This window comes from Lissotriton helveticus, chromosome 1_1 (assembly GCF_964261635.1).
Source record: "Lissotriton helveticus chromosome 1_1, aLisHel1.1, whole genome shotgun sequence".
Classification (NCBI taxonomy): Eukaryota; Metazoa; Chordata; class Amphibia; order Caudata; family Salamandridae; genus Lissotriton; species Lissotriton helveticus.
This window is the reverse complement of record NC_136057.1, coordinates 1,239,620,562-1,239,647,153: the sequence shown is the minus strand read 5'-3', so window position 1 is coordinate 1,239,647,153 and position 26,592 is coordinate 1,239,620,562. Positions and strand designations below refer to the sequence as shown.

Sequence of the window (26,592 nt, the reverse complement as noted above, 5' to 3'; positions counted from 1 at the left end):
ACCGCCTGAGCTGCGAAAGGCTCAATCAGAAACAAGTTTTAGGAGACAGGTTAAGTCATGGCTGTTCTCGGTGCCTCTCTAGGCTGCAGACTCCCAGCTAACTTTCTTGTTAAGCCCTCACAGCGCCGGGACGCCTCCTAGTTGAGGCAGCTGTTCGCGCTTTAGAAATACTAGTATTATTATTATTATTATTCCACATCCCGAACCACCGCAAATTCCTAAGGTTTCAAGTGGCCGGCGTCCATTTCCAGTTCAAAGTGCTTCCATTCGGCCTAAAATCGGCCCCCAGAATCTTTACCAAATGCCTGGCTCCAGTGGCAGCAATGTTGAGGTCCCAGGGAATGCAAGTTTTCCCATACCTCGACGACTGGCTGTTAAAAGGTCCAACCAGAAACTCAACAATGGAAGCGGTCAGGAGTACGCTTTCTCTCTTCTCGAATCTAGGACTGACCCTCAATTCGAGGAAATCTCAGCTCCAACCTCATCAAGAATTGACATTTCTGGGTGCAATCTTGAACACATGCCAGTGCAAAGCATACCTGACACAAGAGCGACAAAACAAACTCGTAAAACTAGCAAGACAGATATTCGCAAGAAGGTCACTTTCAGTTCGGATATACGCTTCCCTACTAGGGATGTGTTCATCTGCGATCAGCCTCATTCCTATGGCGAGACTCAGAATGAGGCTGTTGCAAGAAGAGTTACTTCGTCAGTGGAAGCAAGTCGAGGGATCATTCGACGACCGCATCAAAGTAACTGCCAAAATGAAACACGCTCTTCTTTGGTGGTCAAAGGCACACAACTTGTCGCCGGGCCTCACCTTTCTCCAAGAAATTCCAGAGTTCCCCCTGACTACGGACGCATCCATGGAAGGTTGGGGAGGTCACCTTCAGGACCTTCAGATCCAGGGAAGATGGTCTCGTCAGTACCAACAGAAGCACATCAACAGCTTGGAACTAAGGGCCATTTTTCTCTCCCTACAAGCCTTCCTGCCAAGGGTTGTGAATTCGTCCGTGCTGGTGCGTACGGACAATACCACCAGCATGTTCTACATAAACAAACAGGGAGGAACGAAATCTCTCACCCTGTCACTGGAAGCTCAGGAGATGTGGGAATGGGCCCTGCGTCACGGCATATCCCTCAGAGCAGAGCATGTACAAGGAGTTTGGAACTCTCTAGCAGACAGTCTCAGCAGAACGTTCACAGGCTGTCACGAATGGGAGCTCGAACAACATCAAGTTGAGATGATCTTTCGGCTCTGGGGGAAGCCGACGCTGGATTTGTTTGCCACGCAACAAAACAGCAAATGCCTGTTTTATGCCAGCAGGTTCCCAGAACGGGGGTCAAGAGGAAATGCCCTCCTGATGAGATGGACCGGAATGTTTGCGTACGCCTATCCTCCGATTCCGCTCATTCCGAAGGTGCTGCAAAAGATGAAGAGGGAACACTGCACTCTCATCCTCATTGCTCCACGTTGGCCCAGGCAATTTTGGTTTCAGGAGCTCCTTCTGCTCTCTCAACAACCTCCGTTTTGTCTCAAACCGACAGTGTCGATGTTGACAAGGTAGGGAGGTCAAATCCATCTTCCGGATCCTCAATCGCTGCACTTGCACGCTTGGCTCCTGACTTCCTAGAGTTCAAGGACCTAAACATCTCCTCGGACTGCAGGGCGATATTGTCGCAAGCACGTGCGCAGAGTACCATCAAAACATATCATTTCAAGTGGAAGAGATTATGCTCATGGTGTGGAGACCATGAGGTTCATCCACTTCAGGCTCCTCCTGAAGCCATCCTTCCATACCTACTGTCGTTGGCTAAGGCAGGTCTAGCTTTTTCTTCTATTAAAGTGCATCTGGCAGCAATATCCAGATTCAGGAAGAGTTCCAACAAACCATCCTTATGTTCATCCTCTTTGATCAAACAATTCCTTAAGGGGCTATTCCGAGCTTTTCCGCCAGTTCACCCTCCTCCTCCTGAGTGGGATCTTAATATTGTTCTTTCTCAGCTTCTAAAAAGGCCTTTTGAACCGATTCATAAAATAGAACTAAAGTTTCTGACTTGGAAAGTGGCAATCTTGTTGGCTCTTACTTCCGCTCGCAGAGTTAGTGAAATACAGGCCTTCACTATTACTCACCCTTTTCTGCAATTCTCTAAAGACTTTGTTACGCTTAGAACCAATCCAAAATTCATTCCTAAAGTACCAACTCAGTTCCACATTAATCAACTGGTCAAACTCAGAACCTTTTTCCCGGATCCAAAAACTCCTGCAGAGAGGGTTTTACATTCTCTGGATGTGAAAAGGTGTCTGAAGTTTTATCTTCAGAAGACAAAGGACATCCGCAAATCTAAACAACTTTTTGTTGCTTATGGCAAAGCCACCTTGGGTCAAGCTGTCACAAAAGCAACTATTGCCAGGTGGTTGTCTTCTACAATTACTTTCTGTCATGACCAGGCCAACAGACCTTTTTCAAGGAAGGTCAAAGCGCATTCCACAAGAACAATGTCGACGTCTACGGCCCTTTTCGCTGGAGTGACGCTGGAGAACATTTGCCGAGCTGCTACTTGGAAAAGTGTACACACTTTTACCGAACATTACTGTCTGCAGTCGGCGGTTCATGATGACACAGCTGTTGGTGATGCGGTGCTGCAGCATCTTCTTCACTAAGGTTGGATAGTTTATGGTCTTTTTTTATTCTTCTTTTAAAGTTTAACTATTTATAATGCTGTCCTATCAGTGATGTTTTATGAAGGTTTTGATGCATGTGTTGTGTTAACAAGTTTGTACTCTATTACCTTCCTGGTTGAGTGGGGATAGATATATGTTTTTCTTTGTCTCCCACCTTCCTCTATCGACAGACATGATGTTACTGCTTGCTATTCTGATTCAGGCATGTGAATCTATGAAAGATACCCTAATACTGGATAAGAAAACGAGTTACTTACCTGTAACTACGGTTATCCAGTATTGGTATCTTTCATAGATTCACATGCACCCACCCTCCTCCCCGGTAGGGCAGTTCTTTCTATGGATACTCATTCTCACTTGTGCTGGGAAAATCTGAGGAGAACTGCCTGAGCTGGGAAGGTTCTAGAGGGTGAGGACAGCTGATTGGCTAAGGCTACTATTTCAGGTCTTTTTACATAATGATGTAGATAGGCTGCTAAGTTTTGAGGCCTAGTTAGGCCTTTGGGCTTTTCCAGCCTACTACAAGAAATTTTTAGGCACTGCTATTGTATATAATTTACCGTGGGACTCCCGCCTCGACGACGGGGAATGATTCAGGCATGTGAATCTATGAAAGATACCAATACTGGATAACCGTAATTACAGGTAAGTAACTTGTTTTCGTATGTCCTATCTCCATGGTTCTTCCTAACCCTTCAGGAATTAAACCTTTGGGATGCATGATATAATTTCTGGTAATGAGGGACATTTATCTACTTACATGTGGTCACTGCAAGTGTATTCTATTGAGTGCAGAGCTCAAAGTAGAAGGTAAATGGCTGGAATGTTCCTTAAAAAGAACTGTTGAGTGGGGGGAATGCTTTGGCAAGATGGTCGGTGTGAAACTCTAGCATGGAGCTTCCAGACTCCTTAGTTTTTCCTGTGCTATTCTTTCATGATGCAGTAGCATAAATGCTTTAAAAAAGTAACATGGCTTAAGAATGACAAGTAGACAAGGTGGCTTGAGGAGTCATTTATTGTATCAGTGTAAATCTGGCCTTCAGATTGGGAGATACTCCTTGGGGCCTGTAGTGGAGTCGGGCATTGAAACCAGCATTCTGCTGAAGAGTCACAGGAGCAGGAAACTGGCAATGCATCCTCCTCCTGCCATGATGTGGAAGTGAGCCCAAAAAAGATGGATGTTTATGTTCCAACATAAGGCAAGGCTTGGTGTGGTGTGGCACCAAAAGCAGGAGGCATGGATGGAGCAGATCCGAATGCCGGGGTTGGAATCCAAGATGTTGGAGCATATTATAATTGTTATTTAAAACATTTTATTGGCATCTGTCAAAAATACATGTGTGTAGGCGCAGTCTTATACATAATACAGTAAGGTGCATGAGTTCACCATTCCATAGACAGTCATGACAATCCAGGAAAAAGACTATAATTAGTACAGTCTTAAACCAGCACATCCGGTAACCAGAATCGTAACCTAGAATCAACATGTGGTAAACAGTACAATGTTGCTGTTATCTTGTGTCAGGTAGCTCATCCTTAACCTATGAACATGGTCATCAGCTAGAACAATTAATGTCCTTGTCCACTATCATGGACTGCTCTCTGTATGGACTCTCTAATGGATGTTTGTGAACCTCCCACAGTAATGCCATGTTACAAAAAACATAATCTCCTCTAAGCTAAAAGCACACAAAATAAAATATTCCTGAGGGCCTGAACTTTGTGTGTAATACCCCACCGGGGGCTCCCATTCTTGTGGGACCTTGGTCTTATGATCTGTTATACTGGAGAAGGGAGGTGTAGGGCCACAGGTCAACTCGTGCCCCCAATAACTTTACTCTCACAATGGAATTATGCATCAGGCTAGGGTTTACCAATTGGGGCATAATCTGCGCTTTTCATTCTGGGTCTATGCGCCCTAAACGTAGGGGGGATTCATTGTGCGACACATAAGCTACTCCCTTCAATCAAGAGTGTCCACTATTCCCCTGAGGGCTGCCCTCATATCCACCACACTGTGCAGTCTGGCTCCCATCATCTTTCCCAGGGTCATCTCCCTAGTTTTCCCACGCCTCCAGAACGTCCGTCCAAAGAACTGCCAGTGGGCGTCGTCTGATCCCTCATTTATCATCTCTAATCAGAGTCTGTTCCTCCACTCTGGCCCACACTGCAACTGGTGGGCCCTCCTCTGACTGCCATTGCATTTCTATCTGTATACTGGTCAACCCCAAAGCCAGGTCCACACATCTGGTGCCGACAGTGTGCCTGCGGTCTTTGGAACATTCCTAGGTGGCACACCTCTGCTGTCTTCAAAATTGTAAGGTGTAATACCTTGAGTGTATACAGTACAGCCTCCCAGAATGAGCATAAACCTGGGTAAGTTCACCTCGTATGTCCAAAGTCTGCCCCAAATCCTCCCGTAGTGTTGTGCACCTGGGGCAGGCCTTCGACTCCGCCCCCCCCCATACATGACCTGCAGTCGGAGGTGTTAGGTATGTCATGCGTAAATAATTAAACTGGATGTATTTAAGATGACCTGTTACAGCGCAAAATTTTAAAACGCATGCCTTTACAACAGCAGTTTTTACATCGCAACATCCATTACAGCGCACGCTTTTACAACGCATGTCATCACAATGCATTTTTAGAAACTACGTGTACAACACCTTCTATTACAACGCATACCATTACAACGCATAATACTTTTAGGGCAACAGTAGGGTAATTGTTGGATTGTGTAGGGGTTAAAATTACTATTCCTACTCCAGTGAGTGTAACAGTAGGGTAAATGTTGGATAGTGTAGGGGTAAAAATTACTATTCCCACTCCAGTGAGTGCAACAGTAGGTTAAGTGTTGGATAGCGTAGGGGTAAAAATTACTATTCCCACTCCTGTGAGTGCAACAGTAGGGTAAGTGTCGGATAGTGTAGGGGTAAAAATTACTATTTCCCAATACTTGCCTTATAATGCGTTGTAATGGCATGCGTTGTTGTGACATTCGTTGTAGTGACATGCATTGTAATGGCATGCGTTGTAATGGCTGCATTGTAATGGCTGCATTGTAATGGCTGCATTGTAATGGCATGCGATGTAAAGGCTGTTGCGTTGTAATGACTGCGTTATAAATGTAGTGTGTTGTAACGACTGCATTGTAATGGTTGTTTCCCATTTAAGACTCATGTTTCTGGAAATACGAGTGGGAGATGCCAATACTGCACTCCACTCGGAGTCCCGGAGGTCCCTTCCACGCCACCCATCTCTTCCTTATCTTCGTCAAGGGTGCCATGGCCATGTTCAACTGTGCCGGGTCGAACCACTTCACCAAGTGGCACGTGGTCCCCAGTGTTGTCAGTCAGGGCCTGAAGAACAGCATGGCATCTCTGGCTTCTGTTGGCTATTAGACCACCGGTCCTTCAATGCTGGCACTAAACCATGATACATCAGGATTTTCTGGGGAGTAGCACCCATTGTGTCACCAAGTCCTTGAATGGGATTAGTGCTCCCAATTGGTAGCAGTCATGGTCATCAGGCCTGCTGCCATCCAGTCAAATAACTGGTGCCTTGTAAAGCAAAAAGGGGTATTCCCATGTGGCAGGCCCACCAACGATAGGGCCAGGGCGTATCAAGGAGACCCAGCTGTCCTCTGCAGATCTCCCCACTAGCAATAGAGTGAACCTTGTAATAAAACTCCAGGTCGGGGAATCCCTACTTTCTGGTTAAGGAGTTTCGCTAATTGGGTCCCCTGGTTCCCAGCCAACCATATGGGTCCCAGTTCTTCGAGATGTTGGCCATCTAACCACTGGGTTATCCACTGAAGCTGGGCGGCCAAGTAGTCTCCGGAGCGCCGCCAAGGAAACCCTATTGCACCCACCCTCTCAGATCAGTTCTCGAAGCAAGGTATCCAAATAATGAAGCCAGGAGCGCGCTATCTTGACTGTGAGATTTACAAAAAAATACAGCAACCTGGGTAACAATCATCTTCGATAAAGTGACCCAAGCCATAACTGGTAATTTCAAAGAATGCCGGAATTGAGCACTGGACTTGAGGCCTCCAGATTATCCTTCCTGAGATGGTCTAAGGCTTGAAACACCTGGATACCCAAATATCCGAACACCGATTATCAAGTCAACCCTAAGGCCAGACAAGAACAAATGCTTTTTGGTTCTGTTAATCTGGAGTCCGGCAGGGCAGAGAATTCTTGCCGCAGAGTGAAAGCATTCCCAACACCCCTTACGCCTTCCCCGACATACAATAACATGTCGTCGGCATTTAAAGATATGTAGTCTCTAACCCTTACCACTACTCCATAGCCCATTGCCTCCTAAAACAGGAGAGGAGAAAGAGGACAACCCAGTCTAGTACCTCGATAGACCCTATATTGGGAAGAGATGCTATTCCCTGTCCTGACCCTCGTAGTGGGGTTGGAGTATAGTAAATACATCATTTTACCCAGCCTTCACCCAATCCCATCTTAATCATGACTGTGTGGAGAAAGTCCCACTTCCCAGAATCAAAAGCTTTTTCTAGGTATACTGACAAGATGAGGACATTTAGGGAGGAACCAATAACCTGACTTTAAAGGATATGATATATCTGGCGAATATTCAGAGAGGTGGACCTGTGCGGTATAAACCCATTCTGGTCACTATAGATGAGGTGTGGCATATAAGGCAGCAACCACAGGGCCAGCACTTTGCTAAGAATCTTGAAATCCATTTTCTACATGGACAAAGGGTGAAACTCAGTTGTCCGCGTACCCACCGTTTTTTACTTTAGGGCAGTCTTTGCTTCAATCCCCCTGATCCAGGACACAGCCCCATCTCTAGCCATCTCCAGCATCTGACACACCGGTCCTGAACTGGGTCCCAAGTTACTACGCTGCGCCAATATCACCACTGGGCAGCCTGTGTCCATCACAGCCCCTGCCTCTTTTACCATAGTGGTCTCTGTAGTCAAATGTGCCGCCAGTTGGGCCAGAGGAGCCACCAGCCTCCAGCTATTCTCACCCGCAAGAGTGCCCACTAGAATGTTGCAGGTAGCTCCAACTCTCTCAAGGAGCGAGAGAGAAGGGGTGAATAGAGGCGCATAGGTAATGGATTTTTTAACTGTTGATCGCTTATGCCAGGCCTCAAACTGGGCCTTGAGTAGTGCACCACTCCTGGTGTCCTTGCACTCCCAACTTGTCTTCCAGCAGGAGATGGGCCCCTTGTTAACAAATTTCAGTGGGAGAAGGGCTCCCACCACTGCCCTGAAGCTTCAAGCCTCAAACACAGGGCCCAACAGTATGTCAGCCGCCCCTGCTGATGGCTGTCATCGCTTGGTCCACAGACAGTAAAAAGAGGCTCCCTCTTCAGCAGGCACTGCTCCGGCGTCGTCTGGCCCCTGCGTGTCCCCAGCCAGGGGCTGTCCCGATTGCTGCCACCAGTGGTCTGGGGGGGGCTATATCGAGCAGGAGCTGCACCTGCTCCCTCAACTCACACTACAGCACTGTGTCCCAAACGGGGATCTGAGCACCTGCTCAGCTGGTCCGCACAACATTGAGCTGGGGGCCCCACGGGGGCACATGTGCATTTCTCCTCCCTCAGTGTCCCCGGCAGGGGCCAGGACAGTTGCCGTGCGGCCTCCCATCACCGGCGCCACATCTCCTCATTCTATGGTGGGGGAGTGGTGCACAATTCAGCCACAGTCACTCTGCAGACTCTGTCCGGCATGTTTTATCTGCCAGGGCCAGGCATTCCACTTGGCCCGTGTGTCTTCTGCCGCCAGGAAATAGGCTCCCCCAGTCTCAAACAGCCCCTCCATGGGAGCCCCGGTCTGCTGCTGCTCCGGAAGGCACTGCACCGGTGGATTGCCGTCGGTCTGGTCCTGAACAGGCTCACTCGACCACCATCTGCAGCGTTCAAGCCACACCCCCTGTTGGATCAGATGATTGAAGTTAGCAATTAGGAGATCTACAGAGATCTGGAGAGCAGCAATCAAATACGCATTGCACTGACTATGAGGCTGTAAGTACAGGCATTAATTGAAAAGTGTGTGGGAAAGTAGTGGTGCACAAAGATGTCCCTTGGCTTGATAGAGGACTCCTGGAGCATAGTGGTGCACAGTGTGAATAATTAGGTGACAGGCAACACTCTTGGAAGTGTGACAGGCTTGAAACATTTAAAAACCAAGAGCATCTGCAGTTGACACTGGTACAACAAGCAGGGCCTGGAATTCCAGAGCTTCTTTACTTTTCAGCAAATTGGGTGAGACTAAAAATGCCAGTGCAGTCAGACAGGATATGCAAGTCCACTTTCTAGCTAATGACATGGAGTGAGGAAGGGCCCAGGACCAACTACATCGGAGAACTGACTTAGCATAACAGTGAAATGGGTGAAACCTGATTGAATAAGCTCAGCTTCAGGAGAGCAGAGGCACTGAGGGTTAATCATTGTAGCCTGACAGTATGTATTTTCCTTAAATCTGGAACAATTGGGAAGGACAGAACCCCTAAAGTGATGCAAGATACTAAGATGGACCAGTGCATTGCAGTTATGGCAAGTAGTTTCAGTACAGGTAGACTTCCGGATGCAGGACAGATTTTGCACAGATTATTCCCACTATCGAAAATTACAGGTTGACAATACAGAATGAAATTGATACCATTTAAATTTTTCAGGGAGGATGTATGCAAGATAAATGACAGAACCATGGAGATGGAGAAAACCATGTAGAAACAAAATGAAAATCGTAGGTCGGAGGACTATGATTAAGTCCCTATTGAAGGTCACCCACATTTTGGTGCATTTAGTGGAAGACATAGAGGGAGGATTCTGAAGGAATTGCATTAAGTTTGTGGGGTTCTCGGAATCTGCTGATGATTCAACTACGTAACTGTTGGTTGTAAATTGTCTTTCAAAGATCTTACAACAGAACAGGCCGTTTAGCTGTTTTACTTTAAACAGGCTCACTAGGCCTTGCTCTCCCACTGGGGTTACCACCTAGGGCTATAATCGCAAACATGCTCAATTATTGCAATCATGATTTTTTTTCTACAACATGTCAGATAAGCAGGGACCCCAAGATGTGAGGGGTGTGCGCTTAGTTTGTGTCCTGAACAAATTTAAAAGGAGCAGCAGCTTAGGAAGATCTTTGAACCAGAGAGAAACAAACTAAGATATGGTTGTATTTGGTCAACAGAAAGAACAGGGGTCTGACATGCCCCACACATGTGGAGGGAGTAGTTGGGGGGGGGGGGGGGGGGGAGCGACTGGAATTTGCAGAGTATATACTAGCTGGGTTCTGGAATCTCACTGGGGCATCCGAGGATGGTGGTACCACCAAGGGTAATCGTAAGATGGAATGGAATTGTTTGTGGCAGAAGAAGTGAATGCACCAAAAGAAATGGTGACCACTATGAAGAAATACCAGAATTGGTCTGGAGTGGAATTACTGTAGCGGACACCGGACAATGAGATGCCACAGAGACCAAACTTAAGTACTCTTTTAGATATTTTGTCAGGCAGTATTTTAGGTAATTAAAACTTGGTAATTGCCATATATAGATATGCAGTACTATTCCAAGAAGATGATAAAAACTAGGCATGGTTACAGGTCTAAAAATGCCATGCATGAAGTAGGTTACTGGTAACTGGAGCGCACTGAATCCTGAGGGCACAGTATCTCTGATATTCTGCATTCCATGACATGTAGCATTTTTTGGTAATTAAGGAAGATCAACATAACTGTAGGGAATGTTCTGTACCTGGGCAGGTCACTCCCCGTTACGATTGGCATGGGAGGAGTGGTGTTGCAGGACCAATATTCTGACCTGCAGATTGACTGTGGAAGCTCTATAGGACAGTGACTTTGCAAGCAAGTTGAAAGGCACAGTCGTTAATTACTTAGGATAACTAGGGAAAAGCTAGTAACCATGTGGCCGAATGGGAAGTCATGAAGGTGGTAAAACTAAGTGTGTATTTAGCGTTTATATAGGTCATTCACTTCTAGTTAGAGCAGGATATGTCCACAAAAGTTATGCATCTCACATTTACTGGAGGTGGTGCCATTTCACTTGGGGGTTGAGGAAGGTGAGTTACTAGGGGTTTAAAGTGCCATTGGAGACGCATGGGAGTATTTGGGTAGGTTCACGCATAACAACCGCATGCTGGCAAAAGCTGTATGTAAAATGTAAGACTGTTAACAGGGCTACATCACAAACATTTTGAAAACTGGTCGCCTGGCATCAGTGCTGCCCTCTGACATCACTTGATGCAAGGATGTAGACAATCTCCACAGGAGGACTGCAGTGAGATTGCTTGCTTTTTTGACTTACTGGAGCTGACAAAGATAACAGGCAGGCAGACTGCTGTGCTACACGCCACCTTTTCCAAAGAAGAGATAATGTACACTATTGCTGAACTGTAGGCTGGCAAAGCACAGGTCTTAAATCCACTCTCTGCACATTTATACCGTAATTTTCCAGCATGTTGCCAGAGAAGGTTCTCGAAGTACTACAGGAAGCACTTAAGGCTAGGTTACTACCTGATACTGCAAAGGAAGCCCTAATTACATTAATTCCTAAGCTAGTTGTGGATCTGCTTTAATGTGTGTTGTGCAGACCACTATCATTGGCAAATAGTGATGATAAAAATAATTCTGATGCATACTTCTATCTGCATATTCGTCCCCTTTTGAATGTCAGACTGAATTTGAAATCTTTTCAATGGCTCGCCAGATGGTAGGGGACTCTGACTTTGGTGCCTGAAACAATGCCACCCTGACATCACTGGAGCCATAAAGCACCCATCTAGTAGTCAGTTGCCTTTTTTCTTGCACAATTGATACGAGTCCGTTGCTTCACTCTCGTCAGGGAACTACCACAGTGAAGTTTTTATCTTTATGTGAATTTCTTGGGGCAGTACAGGGATTGCACCTAACAAACATTCTGGCTTCAATCCCTGCATGCTCTGTGACAAATGTCCATCACGTACCCTCTTGAAATCTGCCTCTAGTTGTACCAGGAAGTAAAATCCTCCGAATCTTGCAGAAGAATGCATCCTAAGGCCATAAAGGAATAGGCAGGTAAACTATTTATGGCCTGGGCTCAAGAGGACTGCCAAGCAAAGCGAAAGTCAAGACCAAGGACAACGTTGCCGGAGTCCTTGTCTAAGTCATCCCAAAGAAAACTTAAGAAGAAACAATGCCAAGACTCTGGGGAACTTTGTTCATTGCATGGTTAGTCATCAAGGTGCTCCCCTTCACCGTAGGCGACCTCTACTGAGATGATGCTCATTGATCTTCTTCCAGATTAACCAGCACTCATAGTTCTTTCGAACCTAGTGCTGATCCCTGATCTTCTAGTGCCTACAGCACAATCATCCAGCCCCTAACCCGGTCAACAGTACCCTGATTAACTGGCCTCTGGAACCGATCCTTCCTTATTCTTGAATGCCATATTACACCCGGTCACAGGCATTATGCCCAAACTCATTGTAATGTTTACTGGGAGTCGTTCACTGGCTTCTGGGTGGTAAGATGAGACAGAAGCTTGTAATGTTTGTGGCATTAATTGAAAAGTGGCATATTGCCATACATTGGATGTAACCTCAGGACTCGCAGTTAGTCATGGCAGTAGGATATGACTGAATGGGCAATTGCACAAGAGTATTTGATGACAAAGGTGAGACGTGATGATAGGCTACCAGAAGGATTGTTGTAATGAGCAGCATTACTCCAGAGGTTAACAGGCCCATCTGAGGGTCATTTAATTAATTTATAAGCCTCTCTGAAAACATGACCTTTCAGTTCACCTAGTCCTCAAGCAATAGATATCCCAAAAAGAAACCACATTTTTTTTGCCATTTCCCTTTCATTTTATGTATGTTTTTAGTATCGAGAAAAGTGCTGATTAAGGTGAACAGTTTGATATTGTGCCCACACAATATTTTTTCCCGATATTTTGTCTAAACACCGGTCTTTGCATTCGGCCCATGCTCAAACGTGGTTGGACTGATAATGTGACTGTCCCAGTCTGGCGTGACCATATAACCACAGTTTGTGCTTTGTTAGTTGGTGTTATCACTTAAAACTCTAAAATTGGACATCTCTTGTTATAATAGTTTTTTGTTGTTGTACTGGTATCCTTTTTTATTTATTAAAATATATTCTATTTTTCTGCTTAAATACTTTACACATTGCCTCTAAGTTAAGCCTGACTGCTTTCTGCCAAGCTACTGGGGGGTAATCACATGTTCATTTATTACTTTTGTGGTTCACCCTGACAAGGGTTGTGGTTGTTGCTTGAGTGGGGTCCCTCCCCCCACCCAAACTGTTAGAAATGGGCGTCTCTAGTTTGCAATGGTTTGTATCTTTGTCCAAGTAGAGACCCTTCTTCCTAGTCACGGTGAGGGGTTGCACTTCTAAAATTACCTCTGCTCATCCCCATGGTAGCTTGGCATGAGACCTATTGTTCTGGGAGTTAATTGGGTATCTCAAAGAGGGAGTTGAACATGATGCAGTACCTTTTAGCCCTGGTCTATTCATTCAAGCCCTGACTCATCCAGGAAAGGCAGTACACACCTAAACCTCCCCCACACCCCACCCCGGTGGCTGTCTACAGTAAATGCACATCCCCAGCCCCTGTCACTCCAAAGCCAGACAGTCAGTGCACAACTCAGCAGAGGCACACAGGATGGCTAAGCAAGAAAATACTGACTGTGTGATATTTTCAAACACACAATATAAATATCATATTTAATAAATAAATACAAGATGCATGTTTATATTCTAAGTTCGGGCATACTAAACTCCATTTCTCTATCTTGTACCAATGGGAAGATATGCTCGTAAAATGTTTACCAAGTATTCCCCATTTAAACAGTGAACAACGAATTACACTGTAGTTCACTATCTGGACATGTTACACACACCAGCACTTGTCCTACCTATCAAATACACCGCACCCTGCCGACGGGGATACCTTGGCCCTTCCTTATCTTTCTATCTTGTCCCAATGGAAAGTTATACTTGTAAGATGTTATAAATAAATTCCCATTCTATCCCATGGGACAGATAGCCTTTCGATAGTGAAAAACGAAATGTACTGTATTTCACTATAAGGACATGTTACCCACATCAGGCCATGTCCTACCTTTCACATACACTGCACCCTGACCCCAGGGGTACCTTGGGCCTATCTTAAGGGTGACTCACATGTAAGAATAGGAAAGGTTAGGGTCTGGCAAGTGAGTGCACTTGCAAGGTCGACATGGCAGTACCACACTGTGCACAGACAGTGCAGTGGCAGGTCTGAGAACCTTTTACAAGGCTGCTTGTGTGGGTGGCGCAATCAGTGCAGGCCCACTAGCAGCATTTGACTTACAGGCCCTGAGCACACACTTTGGGTATGATCAGCAGTGGCAAAGTGCCCAAAGCATCAAAGCATGTAGACAAGTAAAAACGAAGTCCAGCACACAGCAAAAACACAGGAGGCAGAGGCAAAAAGACAGGCGAAACCCATGCCAAGGATGCCAAGTCTAACACAAACAATAATCCAATTTCTTGCAAAATATAATGCAGATAATGTATGTTCACTCGTTAAAAGTCCGCAATTGATAACCAGGTTGTATATAGCTGGTAGCCAATGTCAGGAGTCAGATTCTATGTATCTGTCCGTGAAGTCAAAGAGGGCATTCTCTAGTCACTAAGAAAATATGACAAGCAGAAAATCAAAATGAATGCTGTACTATTTTGTTTGTTTTGATTTTCCTGACTTCATTGTATTTGCATATTGTTTAAAAGCAAAATGTTAATTTCAAATTTGTGGATTCAAGCTCTTGCAAAGCCTTTTAGTGCTCAGCAGCTTTTGTTATGAAGTATGTATATGCCCTTCACTCCACCTCACCCTCTGGCAACTCAGCTGTCCTGAAGTAAAAATAGAAAACGCTTGCTCATAATTTGGTTGTTATGAAGTGCTTTTTTTCCATGAGGATGAAGTAAACAGAAACCTTTTTTAGCACATGCATAAATGTTTCCTATGTGTGGGCCCATGGTTCGGAATCATTGATTGTTCATTTAATCCTTGATAAGGGTTGCCCAGATCACTCCTTTTTGGCAGAATGTTAGTCTATTCCTGGGTTTTCATTTGGCATGTGAGTGTATTGTGAGTTTTACTGTTGTTTTGCTTCAGATATCTCCTACTGATTCTTCTTCCACTCAGAATTTACTTATCTTCCTTTGTTTCAATAGCAGGAAGGAATTCACATGTCCCCCCAACAGCTTCCTTAGACTAAGGCACTGCACACTATAGGACTCCTATAGTTACAATCTGACAACCCAGAACCTGATTTTCAGCAAGCTCTGTACGATAAGCAATTTTCTGTGGTCTCCCCACTATGTGATTTTTGACGTCACCAGTCCGGGTTCTCCTGCCATTATTTTGACAACTACTGATTCCAGTCCTTTCCACCCTGATTCCAGAGCCCTTCTCCCAACCATTTTCCAGGACACATAACCTACTCCTATTTCAAGGCCCATGTCAAAAATTCTTCTTGCTTTCAGTTTAACTTTCCAACTTTGCTCAGGTAGCCGAGTTCCTACTCTTGTTCCACAGGCCTGGTACCCACCTTTGTTTTGGCGACCCGAATTTCTCACTTGCTCTTGGTTAAAGTCTGATGAGGAAAAATAAGTGCTGGTGGTCCCCACCTGCAACCAAATCTCAAATTAAGCACTGGCTCCGTTACTGCTGCCATTATGATTAAAATCCACACCTCTGTCTTTCTGGAGGGCTCAAAACAGCGCACGCGATGACTGTTGGGGTTGGACAAAATTTTAGGAGATTTCAAAATCGCCTGGCGATATACTGGTGCACATTTATTACTTCTTCTCGTCTTAGAATCTCCTGTTATTGGCTGGGCATTGTTTGGCAGGTTGTGAGCTTCTCTATGATAGTCATTTTTCCCAACATTAGAACGTATCCTCTCATTTTGAATAGATTAATATTCATTAGTTTCTCAATTATATTACAACTTTCAAATGTATCTTGTTTTGTAGTGATTAATGAAGATCTCTGCTTGTTGCATTACTACACCCTAATGTCCTTACTTACCTTGTATCAACTAAAAAGCATCTTAAGATTCTTTTCGGTAACTCTGATTGTTTACTAGAACATATCTGCATAATTGTAGAGTGCCACATCCTGTTTTGATATTACAAATGTGCCTTCTAGTAAATTATTTTTTTACTGTGGTCTCTGGGGCGAGCTAGCTAATATCTGCTGTTTAAATTTTACTGCCTAATTCATGCACATTAACTCTGCATGTTTAATATTATTCTTCTCTGTTAATGTTGATTTTGCAGCCTGGTGATTTTTTTTTTTTACCTCACCTGCCTTGTCTTTAAGCTTTGTAACCTGTAATGCTTGTAGGAAATCTGATTGATAAACTGTGCAGGAGAAATCCCAGTGTCACAATGAGAACTTTTACTGTACTCCCTCAAAGTCAAAACCTTCTGACTTCTAATATGTCAAGTGATATATTTGAGTAATCTCTGGCTCTCCCTTAGTAGCTTAGCTCCAGAAGCAAGGCTTTCCTCGGATAAATGCAGGTGGTACATGTGCAACAACTAACCAAATAATTCAGTACACTTTAGAAAATAGACCTTAAAAGGTCCATTTTAAATTGGTGGAAAGGATCGAGACTGATTAAGGAAAATGCCACAAAATCCGATGTTTAGATCGACAGTTAATGTCTGCTTGGAAAGTAATTACAATGTCAGTGATTTTCTTTTAGCCCAGAAAGGAGCTGTTACATCAAAAGAGACTAGAAAATAAAAATTGTGTTTGATACAAAGTGACTTTATAATTGTTGCCCAAATCTTCAGGAATGGTTCTTGAGACACAAGTCCAATATTTACAGTTGTAGGGGGCTACTCACAATTCCATTTGTGGCACACAGGCAAATGTTCTATTTAAATTCGTTATTTGGGATTTCTCTACAGCAAAACTAGCTTCCTTTGTTCACCAGAAATTCTTCACTCCTTCCACCACTTCCATTGTTATCTTCACTCAGAAATAAAAAATACAAAAAGGGATAGCTGGAATGCTTGAAATAATCTCAGCCACAGGTAGTTATACAGTGGAGCATGCCAGGCCACTATTTCTGCTCTCTGTGCTACCTCAGATTAGAGCTAGCCATATTCAAATCTTCCTTGTTTCTGCTATATTAGGAACAGTCCCGTCTGAACTACCAAGCCAGGTGCTCTCTGAACTGGAATTCAAGTAACCCCAGACCAGTTTCGGCTTATTTGGGCCTCTTCAGTGCGGTGAAGCTTGGTTCCAGTAGCACAGTGCGCATTGGACTCCCATCTGGTAATTCCCGTCACACTTAAGGCTTTACAGTGAAAAATACATATCAATGGAATTATTGAATTAATCACAGTCACTGACAATTACTCCGGGCAACATCCCAGTGGATAATTTTTTTGCCCACCATGCTACCTCAGGTTAGTCCCAGTCCTATGAAAATCAATATTGAACCTGCTCCAATTGGAACAGTCCAGCCCGAACTGCCAAGCAGATGCCTGTTAAACTGGAACACAAACAACCCAGGACCGGTATCGGCCTTTTTGGGCCTTTTCACTTGAGTGAACCTTGGTTCCCGTGGCACAAGTAACACTTTTCTGTTGAGAATGAACAGTATCAGTGTTGGAATTTAGGCCTTGGAGTTTCTCATTTAGATGTAGGGTATCAATTCATACTGCCAAATGTGCTGGAGAGATGCATATAACACAATAGGCATTTATAAAGCGCACAACTACCTCAGAGGTGTCCTGGCACTGTGCAGACTACAGCAGTGAAGCAGCCAACAACAGAAACTACCCTTGCCTAAGGAGGCAGGCTTTTAGGGTATTCCTAAACTCATGTTCCAATTCTATCTGGCGTAAATGAGATGGCAGAGAGTTGCACAATCTTGCGGTCCTGACCGAAAAGGGCCTGCCCCCTTGTCAGTTCTTGGCATATCAGGGGATACATAGCAGACAATGGTAGTTATCTTAGAGTCTGTTCCTGTCTGTATGGGCTGAGCCTAAGCTTAAGGTAGCCTGGGCCCATGTCTCGGAAAGCAAAGGTCAATGCCTTAAATGCTATCCTCTTAGCCACTGAGAACCAATGTAACTGTCTCCGATGGGGGTCGATATGATAACGGAAGGGGACCCAGCGAATTAGCCTTGCTGCAGCATTCTGAACCATCTGTAGTCTATGAATCAGGTAGGCTGACAGCCCCCGATATAAATTGTTGGCATAATACATCTGTAGAAAGCTGATCATTTAAGAATAGTCATTAAGTTATCTCAAGAATTGTGTGAATCAGTAATGCTTTATGTGGTTCTGACATGTCCTTTCGCTTTATCGGTCTTCCTGTTGAAAGTAACTCAGCTGCTCCTGGCCAGGTTCTTCCTCCAAGTCATGTTTACAGTGTGGACCCAGCAATGGGGAGCACGGCTTAATCTATCTTTCTTTCTGCTTCAATGGAGTATAGGAGCATTCAAACTGTTAATGTCCGGGTGACCATGAGGTGTGTTTTCAAGTGTGTACAGAAACCAGGATCGATAAACAACCTGCAGGTTACTCTTGGAACTGTGCGACATACACACAAGAAGATGCGGGTAGTGTAATTGATGCCAGTGCAACTGATCTGTTTGCCTTCTGTTGTGTCGTGAACTGTGCTCGGGCTGTCCACTTCGCTGGAGCTAAATGAAGGTGCAATCATGTGATTTTTCAACTGGGCCGGACTGGGATCGGGCATTTCCCCAGTGGGCTGGAGGCCAGGGGTTGATCTTCACCTAAGGGGGGTCACCTAAGGGGGGCCAATTTTCAACTATCTGGTGTCCTCTCACTAGATGCTTGTATGGGTTACATTAAAGAAGCGAAGTGCAATGAAAAATACAAGCCTCAGCTCAGCCGAACGGAGCTGCCTGAGACTGACTGTGCGGTGAGGGGGCTGGTCCGATGACATTGTCCAGGGCTGCTTTTGACTTTCAGTCCGGCCCTGATATACAACATGTGTGTTGGCGCTATCCTTGTTAGATAGTTTGATATAAAGGGCCTACGCAAGATCTGGGACGGTGTCATCATCAACAATATATCAGAAAATGTCTCCAACATCACCCCCAACACAATAAATTATTAGCATTTCATAAAATAAGCTCTCTGAACTCCGCAACAAAATGCAAACCACAAAGGTTTATTAAAATAATTTTAAAGAGCACTACAGGAGGCAAAAATATGATGAATCCATTACTTAGTTGAGGAATTAGCATAAAGTACAGAAATCAGTTGTCGTCATGGCCAATTTATTTGCCTTTTCTGACTATTCATTCATGCCCTCCCTTGGTCTTCTATGTTGTGAGACTTCACCATTATTTTGATCTGGTGCCTTGTCCTGATGTCCATTGTGACAGTCATTTTTATGACATTCTAAATATAAAAATATAAAGTCTTGACTAAAGTTGTTGAAACCTGTTCAATTAATATCGGACTAATGATGCCCACTTTGTAGAGGCAATGAGGCACAGCCTGAAGGTCACACAATAGGTTTTATGACGTTGGATCAAAACGTGCAGCTATCTTCATAACATAATGTTTCTAAACCTTTGAAGACCTCCGCATGGTTACATGTTCCTTTTATTTCACTTTATCCTCCATTTACGTGACATCTTATGCCCCAATGCATCGCTAGTGGTTGATACAGCGGTTGCAGAGATGAAGCAAGCAATGTGGGATCTTTTCATCTTGAGAAGCACACTTTGTGTGCACCTCTTTTCAGATTGACGGATCACTTATTTTTATGACTCATCTGGTAGATGAGAAATGACTAAGTTATTGCCATATTCTCTACTTAATATTAATCATGTTCTTGGTAATATGTGGTGTACTTTTGAATGTTACTCATGCGTCCGCTATATAAACACTTCATCTTGAGCCAAACATCTTGTAGCATAAGTCATTGGTGGTGAGTGGCTCATAGCACAAGCGATTTTCCACCTTTCCAGAGTTGACAAGACAGTGCTTGGTACTCTGGATATACAAACACATGTTTGTCCTATAAAGAATGTAATACATTGTGTTGTGGATGGGGGCAAAGTCTACATTATTGTTATTAAAATTTCACGTGCGTGGAAGTAGACCTTTTCGTTCCATTTAAGGTAATGGTTATTAAAGTATAGTATGGAATCCTGCAGTCCCTCGAAAGCAGCTCTATTTTTCCTATTAAAGTCTAGTTGCGTCTTCACCAGTCAATTGTAATAAGAAATTATGTAGATGCTAAACTGTAATAAGCATTTACATTTGAGTTGTGATGTCACAATGCCTGCTGCCAGAGCAAGCTGACACTATGAAAAGCAGGCCAAACAACAAAAGACGAGTACCAGTTGTGCAGTTCTTCTGTACTATTTTCTTGAATTGTACGGTCTGTAGCAGACATTTAACATGCACATGTTTTTGGCATTCCTAACTTGATTACATGAAAAAAAGGGAATCTGTGTAAACATGACCTATAAGTATTCTTAAAGTGACTTACATTAAAGTACATGCGTGTTTCACAGCAGAGTGTTAGCTGTATAGTGATGTATTTAATTTTAGATGCTATGGATTCCATGTTACTACATATTTATAGCGAGACCTGTTTATTTGAAGAAAGACTAGAACAAAACTTTAAGGTTTGTTATGAAAGGGTAGTGATGTGACTAGGGATCAGGAATAACTTCTCGTCTGCCATCTGTTAAAACAATATTACAGGCTACCTAAGAGTTAGGCCTCCTACATCTGTATAGCCCCGGAACTCATCTGTAGCTTTCAGTATACTTGTAACGTAAGGTAGAGGATCCCTTATCTCGTATATAACCTCTTTGATGTACCAACACAGATTATACAGAAGCAAACAGTTCAAACACCACATATACATATGGGGTTCTTATATTTCTTGCTCTTAAGACCAAGGGCCTCTGAGCATGGACAGTGAGTTTTGACTGGCTTCAGTGGGATGGGATTTTATTTGCTTTCAGAAACATACTTTTATGAGCTTGAGTGGGATTCGGGGGAAGGTTAACGTTTTTGAGCCTTTTTCCGCTAATGTGGTTGCCTCCTCTCCAACTCTTGAAGCAAGGAACTGAGATGGGGGCCAGCAGAAGCATATTTGAATATTTTATTACTTGCTTAATAAAATTGATGGCATGGAAATCAAAGGATATTGGAAAATTGGTGCCCATATACATATTGTAATATACACGTAATACAATTGTAATTATATTCTAAGGAGCATAAGTCGTATTTGAAATTATGTGTGATATTGTAGTTTATCATCTCTTCAGTGTCTTGGCTCTCAGTAGGTCATTCCGTCAAACTCTTATACTGACATGCTCAAAGGTGAGCCACTTTCTAGTATGCCTTGAAGAGATGAGTCTCCTGCATTTTTATCAATTGTAAGAGTGTTTGAGCAGTTCTGATTTCAGGGTGGGGGTTATCCATATTTTATAACACAGATGCAGACGTCCTGACTAATAGCTTTGTCCTAATTGTTTTATTTTCGTTTCCAGTCTGACCCTGCCTGGGCTTTTGGTCTGGTGTTGTCTGTGCCAGTTAGGTTCCTGCCCAAGTAGATCGGGTGTGCTTGATGATGGCTTTGTAAGGGATGCAGCGGGGCTTGAAAACGGTACAGGCCTGGAGAGGGAGCCCATGAAGTTTCTTGTGTATGAGGGCAAAGTGGTCAAACTTCCTAAGACCCTGGAGTACGATGTGCTGTGGTGCGTTGGATGTCTTTGAGGGATGTCTGAGTGGTGTCAAGTAGTGGAACAGAGCACTGCCTCTGATCAGTTGCGAGGATTATGCCTTTCACTGTTGCTCTGAAGTGTGTGTCTGAAAAGAAGGGTTTCTCTTTTTATAGACAAAAAAGAACTGATATCAGGTGGTCTTTATTTTTTGAGTGACATGTTCTTTAAAGGATGGTTCTGTATGTAAAGCTACTCCACTTGTTGTTTCATTGGCAATCAGCTGGGAAAAGAAGTTATGAAGGTTCATGTCAAAGTGAATCTGTGGTTGCTTCGAGCTGCATGTGAATAGGAGGAACTCTGTCTTTGATGGCTTGCGTTGAGTTCGGTTGTAGATGCTCAGATCTGGGTTAACACAGGCAGGCTCTGAGATGCTAAATAGTGAGGAGACCTTAAGGTAGAGCTGGGTATCACAGGCATCTTTATCGATCTTGATCTTGTTACTAACAGGCATTTAAGTAGTTTCATTTCGAGATTGAAGATGACCGGAGATAGCAGGAATCCTTGAGGCACTCCTTTGAAGTTAGGATCAGCAATATCCCGAACATGTCCAATCTGTACAAACTGAAGGAGGTTCAGGAGGTAGAGAAGCACTTGTGTGTCTTCAAGTGTGAGTAAGTGTATGATGATAAACGTTGAAGGCTATGGAGAGGACAAGAAAGATCAGAAGGCAGAGATCTTTAAAAAAAATGTTGTTATTGTTGGTGAGCAGAGCTTTGTCAGCTACTTAAAAAATCAATTTTTCCTTGCTACAGAGTGGACTGGAGCCACATTGGTAGTCCTCTAGAAGATTCTTATTGGACTTCATTCTCAATGATTAGTCTTAGGAAAGGTTGGTGGGTGATGGGGTAGAAGTTAATGAGGTTGTCATTGACAATACTCTATTTGTCACTGACAAATAGTCATTGGAGTTTCATTGGACATCAGAACTGGAGCACCGACCTATCTGTTCTACTGAATTGCCCCACCCAAATTGTAGTCCACAAAGTGCGCAAAACAAGGAGAAAGCTAGTTGCTGTGGGATGTTGAGGAACATCCAGTTTAGCTTTCAAAATATGTGGAAGAAGCAAAGTTCAGAAATGCTTATACCTTAAGGATTTGGCAGCATTGTTATATTTTCACATTTGTCTCCTATATACATTGGATTTCTTTTTCTGTTTGTAAACGTGGTTGTTTCAAGCACACTGCAATTGAAAGGATGGCATTTTTGTTTTTAAAGGACAGAAGAGCCGACAGTGCCGCAACCTGCAAAAGCACAAACGCAAGTGAATGGATCAGGTACTTTTTTTATGAATAAATAGCTGTTCTAAAACTGTGTTATATGTATTATCTGCATGATGTAAATATAACCAGGAGCATTCAGCTGAGGCTTGGTTAACATAAATATGTTTATATTTGTTGCAGAGTGGCGTTAACCACTTTGTAGTTATAGTTAGGATTCCCATGTATAGGAAATCCTCAAGATTTTGGTTGTGAATAACTTTGCCTGTGTTTTGACAAAACTTTATAGACCTAATGCTTTTTCTACGTTGTCACAGGATGGAAAGCTTTGTGGTGATTGGTAAAGGAGGTGCAAATACTAAATGGGGGGTGGTCCTAAAACACATTCTTCCAACAATGCATTTTCCATAGACTTTTGTTCTCACGTAGCGGGAAAGCGGCTAAACATATTTACATGAAAGTTGACAGGATTAGACATTATGGTGTGCAGATAATCTTTTGGGTACTACAGAGAAGTATTTTTAAAGTTATAAGACATTTAAACTTCTGTTGTGAAATGTTGGCAAAATTGTGAGTATTTCATGAAAGTACCACACAGTCATGACGAGGCATAATGTGATTGGCTAATAACTGCCTTTACAAAAGTCGAAGACAGCAATTTTTTTCAAAGTACACTTTGGCTGTGTTCTGCCCTACTTTTCACCCTTATATATAGGTAAGTATAAGCTTATTAAGTATGGACAAATATTTATATGTTTTTATATGTACTAAAAAAAATGTACGGAGTGCTGCAATACTGCCTCGGGAGTACTACTCTACTTAAAAAATAAAAAAGTTTTAAAATTTCATTTAAACTGTAAAACTCTATATTGTACAAATATTGTGCACTACAGTGTATTTTCTACGTTTAACACATTTAAATCTTCATTAAAAAAGTCAACAGTGTACCACTGTAATATCTTCAAATTACTTTGCTACTTATTTATATTTTTTATGCAAACTTCTCCCTAAACTGCTGTAAAATGTATAGAAAAATATAAATACATTTCTCTACCTAACAACACTTTAAAAAAGTGGTAACGGTAGAGAACAATAAAACCAACTACTTAACTATATCTAAGACCCTAACCCAGAATGGAGTGAAACCCAAAACACAGCCAAACAGTGCTGAAAATGTCATAGCTGTGTTTTATGTTTGATAAATACAGCGTTAGCCAATCGCATATTGCTTTATCATGAGCATGTACTGTGGTATATCTCATATTTCACAGTATACCTGTGCACAATATATAACTAAGTATTTTAAAATGTACAACTTTACCACTACTTCCACTATTCACACATGTTAGCAAATATGATAATTTACACTTACTAATGTATTAACCTGTCATATCACATCTACATCCATTAACCCACTTTCATGCTTCATCTATTTCAATTATGCCACCCCTCTCTCTACACCACACCTCTCCATGTCCACTCTACTCTAATCCACTGTATGCCATTCCGCTCTCTGCCATTCCGCTCTCTGCCACTCCGCTCTCTGCCACTCCGCTCTCTGCCACTCCGCTCTCTGCCACTCCGCTCTCTGCCACTCCGCTCTCTGCCACTCCGCTCTCTGCCACTCCGCTCTCTGACACTCCGCTCTCTGACACTCCGCTCTCTGACACTCCGCTCTTCCATTCTACGACTCTGCACTATTCCATTCTACGTCACTCCATTGAATGCCACTCCATTGAATGCCACTCCATTACACACCACTTCACTCTACGACAACCTATTGTATGCTATTACAATGCAAATTGCTCCATTCTGCGCCACTGAAGTCTGTGCCTGTCCACTCTAACCTACTATACTATATTCTATTCCACTATATGCCACTCCACTCTGTCACTACACTGTAAGCCAGTAACACTCAACGTTATTCTACTCTATACCACACCACTGTGCAGCACTTCACTGTATGCCACTCCACAATACGCTAGTACACTGAACACCACTACCGTCTACACAACTCCTCTCTACTCAACTCTAAAAACACTACACTGTATGCTCTCCACTGTATGCCACTCCGGTCTATGCTGGTCCACTCTACACCACTCCACTGTATGCCACTCAACTGTACGCTGCTCCACTGCACACCAGTCCACTATGCTATTCCATTCTATGCCACTCCACTCTACCCTATTCCACTGTATGCCACTTCATGCCACTCTGTGCCACTTCACTCTGTGCCACTCTACTGTGTGCTGCTCACCTGTATAATACTCCAGCCTATGCCACTCCACTGTACACCAATCGACTGTATGCACCTCCACTGTGTGATACTCTACTGTATTCTATTCAGCTCTGCCACTCCATTCTGTGTCACTCCAGACTACGCCATCCACTACACTACTCCACTTTCACTACTCAACTTTACACGTTTCCACTTTACTCCACTCTAAGCTATTAGACTGTACCGCACTCCACTCTTCCCCACTCCTCCATAATTAATTCACTCTCCTCCACTGCAGTTAATTCCACTTCACTTTATGCCACAGAACTGCACTCTACACAGCTCCATGCTATTTCACTAAACTCCACTTAGCCTTATACTCACTCAACAGTCTACACCTCTTCACATCTACCACACTGTACACCACTGTATAGCATACACTGTACATCAATGTAGTCCTCTCCATGCCATTGTGCAGCACTTTTCTTTACGACACCGTAGTCAACGAGACTCTACATAACTCCCTCTATGCTGCTCTACCCTGGTTAATATACTCTATTCTGAGTCACTACTCCACTGCACTGTACACTACTCTATACCAAGCAACTGTATGACCGTCTGTCCCAATCCACTCTACCATACTTCACTGCATTCTACTCTAATACACTACAAAACCCATTAATCCACTCTGTGACACAGTGTGGCACTCTACAACACTTTGATACTCTACAACACACCAGTTCACTCCACTCCACTATACCAAACACCACTCCATTTTGCAACACTTTACTCCACTGCATCCTACGCCACTCCACTCGACATTCACCATTGTACTCTAGAACACGCTACTCCACTGTATGCTGCAATACTCCACTGGACTCCACTCCACTTTACCCCACTCCATGGCACTGTACAATGCTCCAATCTACACTGCACCACACTCTACTCAATGCAACTACACTCTACAAGACTCTACTCCGTGCCACCATACAACATTGTACTCCACTCAATGCCCCTACACTGTAAATTACTCTATTCCACTCTATGCCCCTACACTCCAGTGTACAACACTGTACTCCACTCTACGACACTTTCCAACACTCTACATTGCTTTCCAACATTCTACAACACACCTCTGTACTGTACAAACCCCACTCCAATTTATAATAATTTAGTTCATTCTACACTACACCTGCCCACTCTAGTGCACTCCATGCCACTGTACAATGCAGCATTCTATTACACTTTAGAACAATTTACTTCACACTGTGCTATGCTACTCCACTCTACGATTCTCCTTTCTACCCCACTCCACTGTAACTCACTCCACTGCAGTTAATGCCACTTCACTGTATGCCACACCACTGTACTACATTCCACTCTATTCATGGCACTGTACTGTACGACCGTACAGTGTACGACACTCCTTCACTCTACTGTACCACACTACACTTAATAACCCTACACTCAACAGTAAACACTACAATTCGAAACATGTTTATTAAAAATAAGAAACCTTTTAATTCAATGAAATAACAAAGGTTAAACCTTTGTTATAGTTGGGAAAACTGTATTTTATTTTTCTAATCAATCGAAATTTAAAATACACACATTATAAATTCTTAAGTAGTTCTAGTTTTAAATCTGAAATTAATAATTTATGTA

At 43.4% G+C, this 26,592-nt stretch overlaps 1 protein-coding gene across 4 annotated transcripts in view; it reads left to right on the top strand.

Annotated features, from left to right (window-relative positions):
• GRAMD4 (GRAM domain containing 4) overlaps positions 1-26,592 on the top strand; it is a 480,409-nt gene that overhangs the window by 321,533 nt on the left and 132,284 nt on the right. For all 4 annotated transcript variants that reach the window (XM_078679725.1, XM_078679714.1, XM_078679734.1 and 1 more), the window contains one exon: positions 22,708-22,766. In XM_078679725.1, coding sequence (XP_078535851.1) covers positions 22,708-22,766 — 59 coding nt within the window. The remainder of the gene's footprint in view (positions 1-22,707; positions 22,767-26,592) is intronic.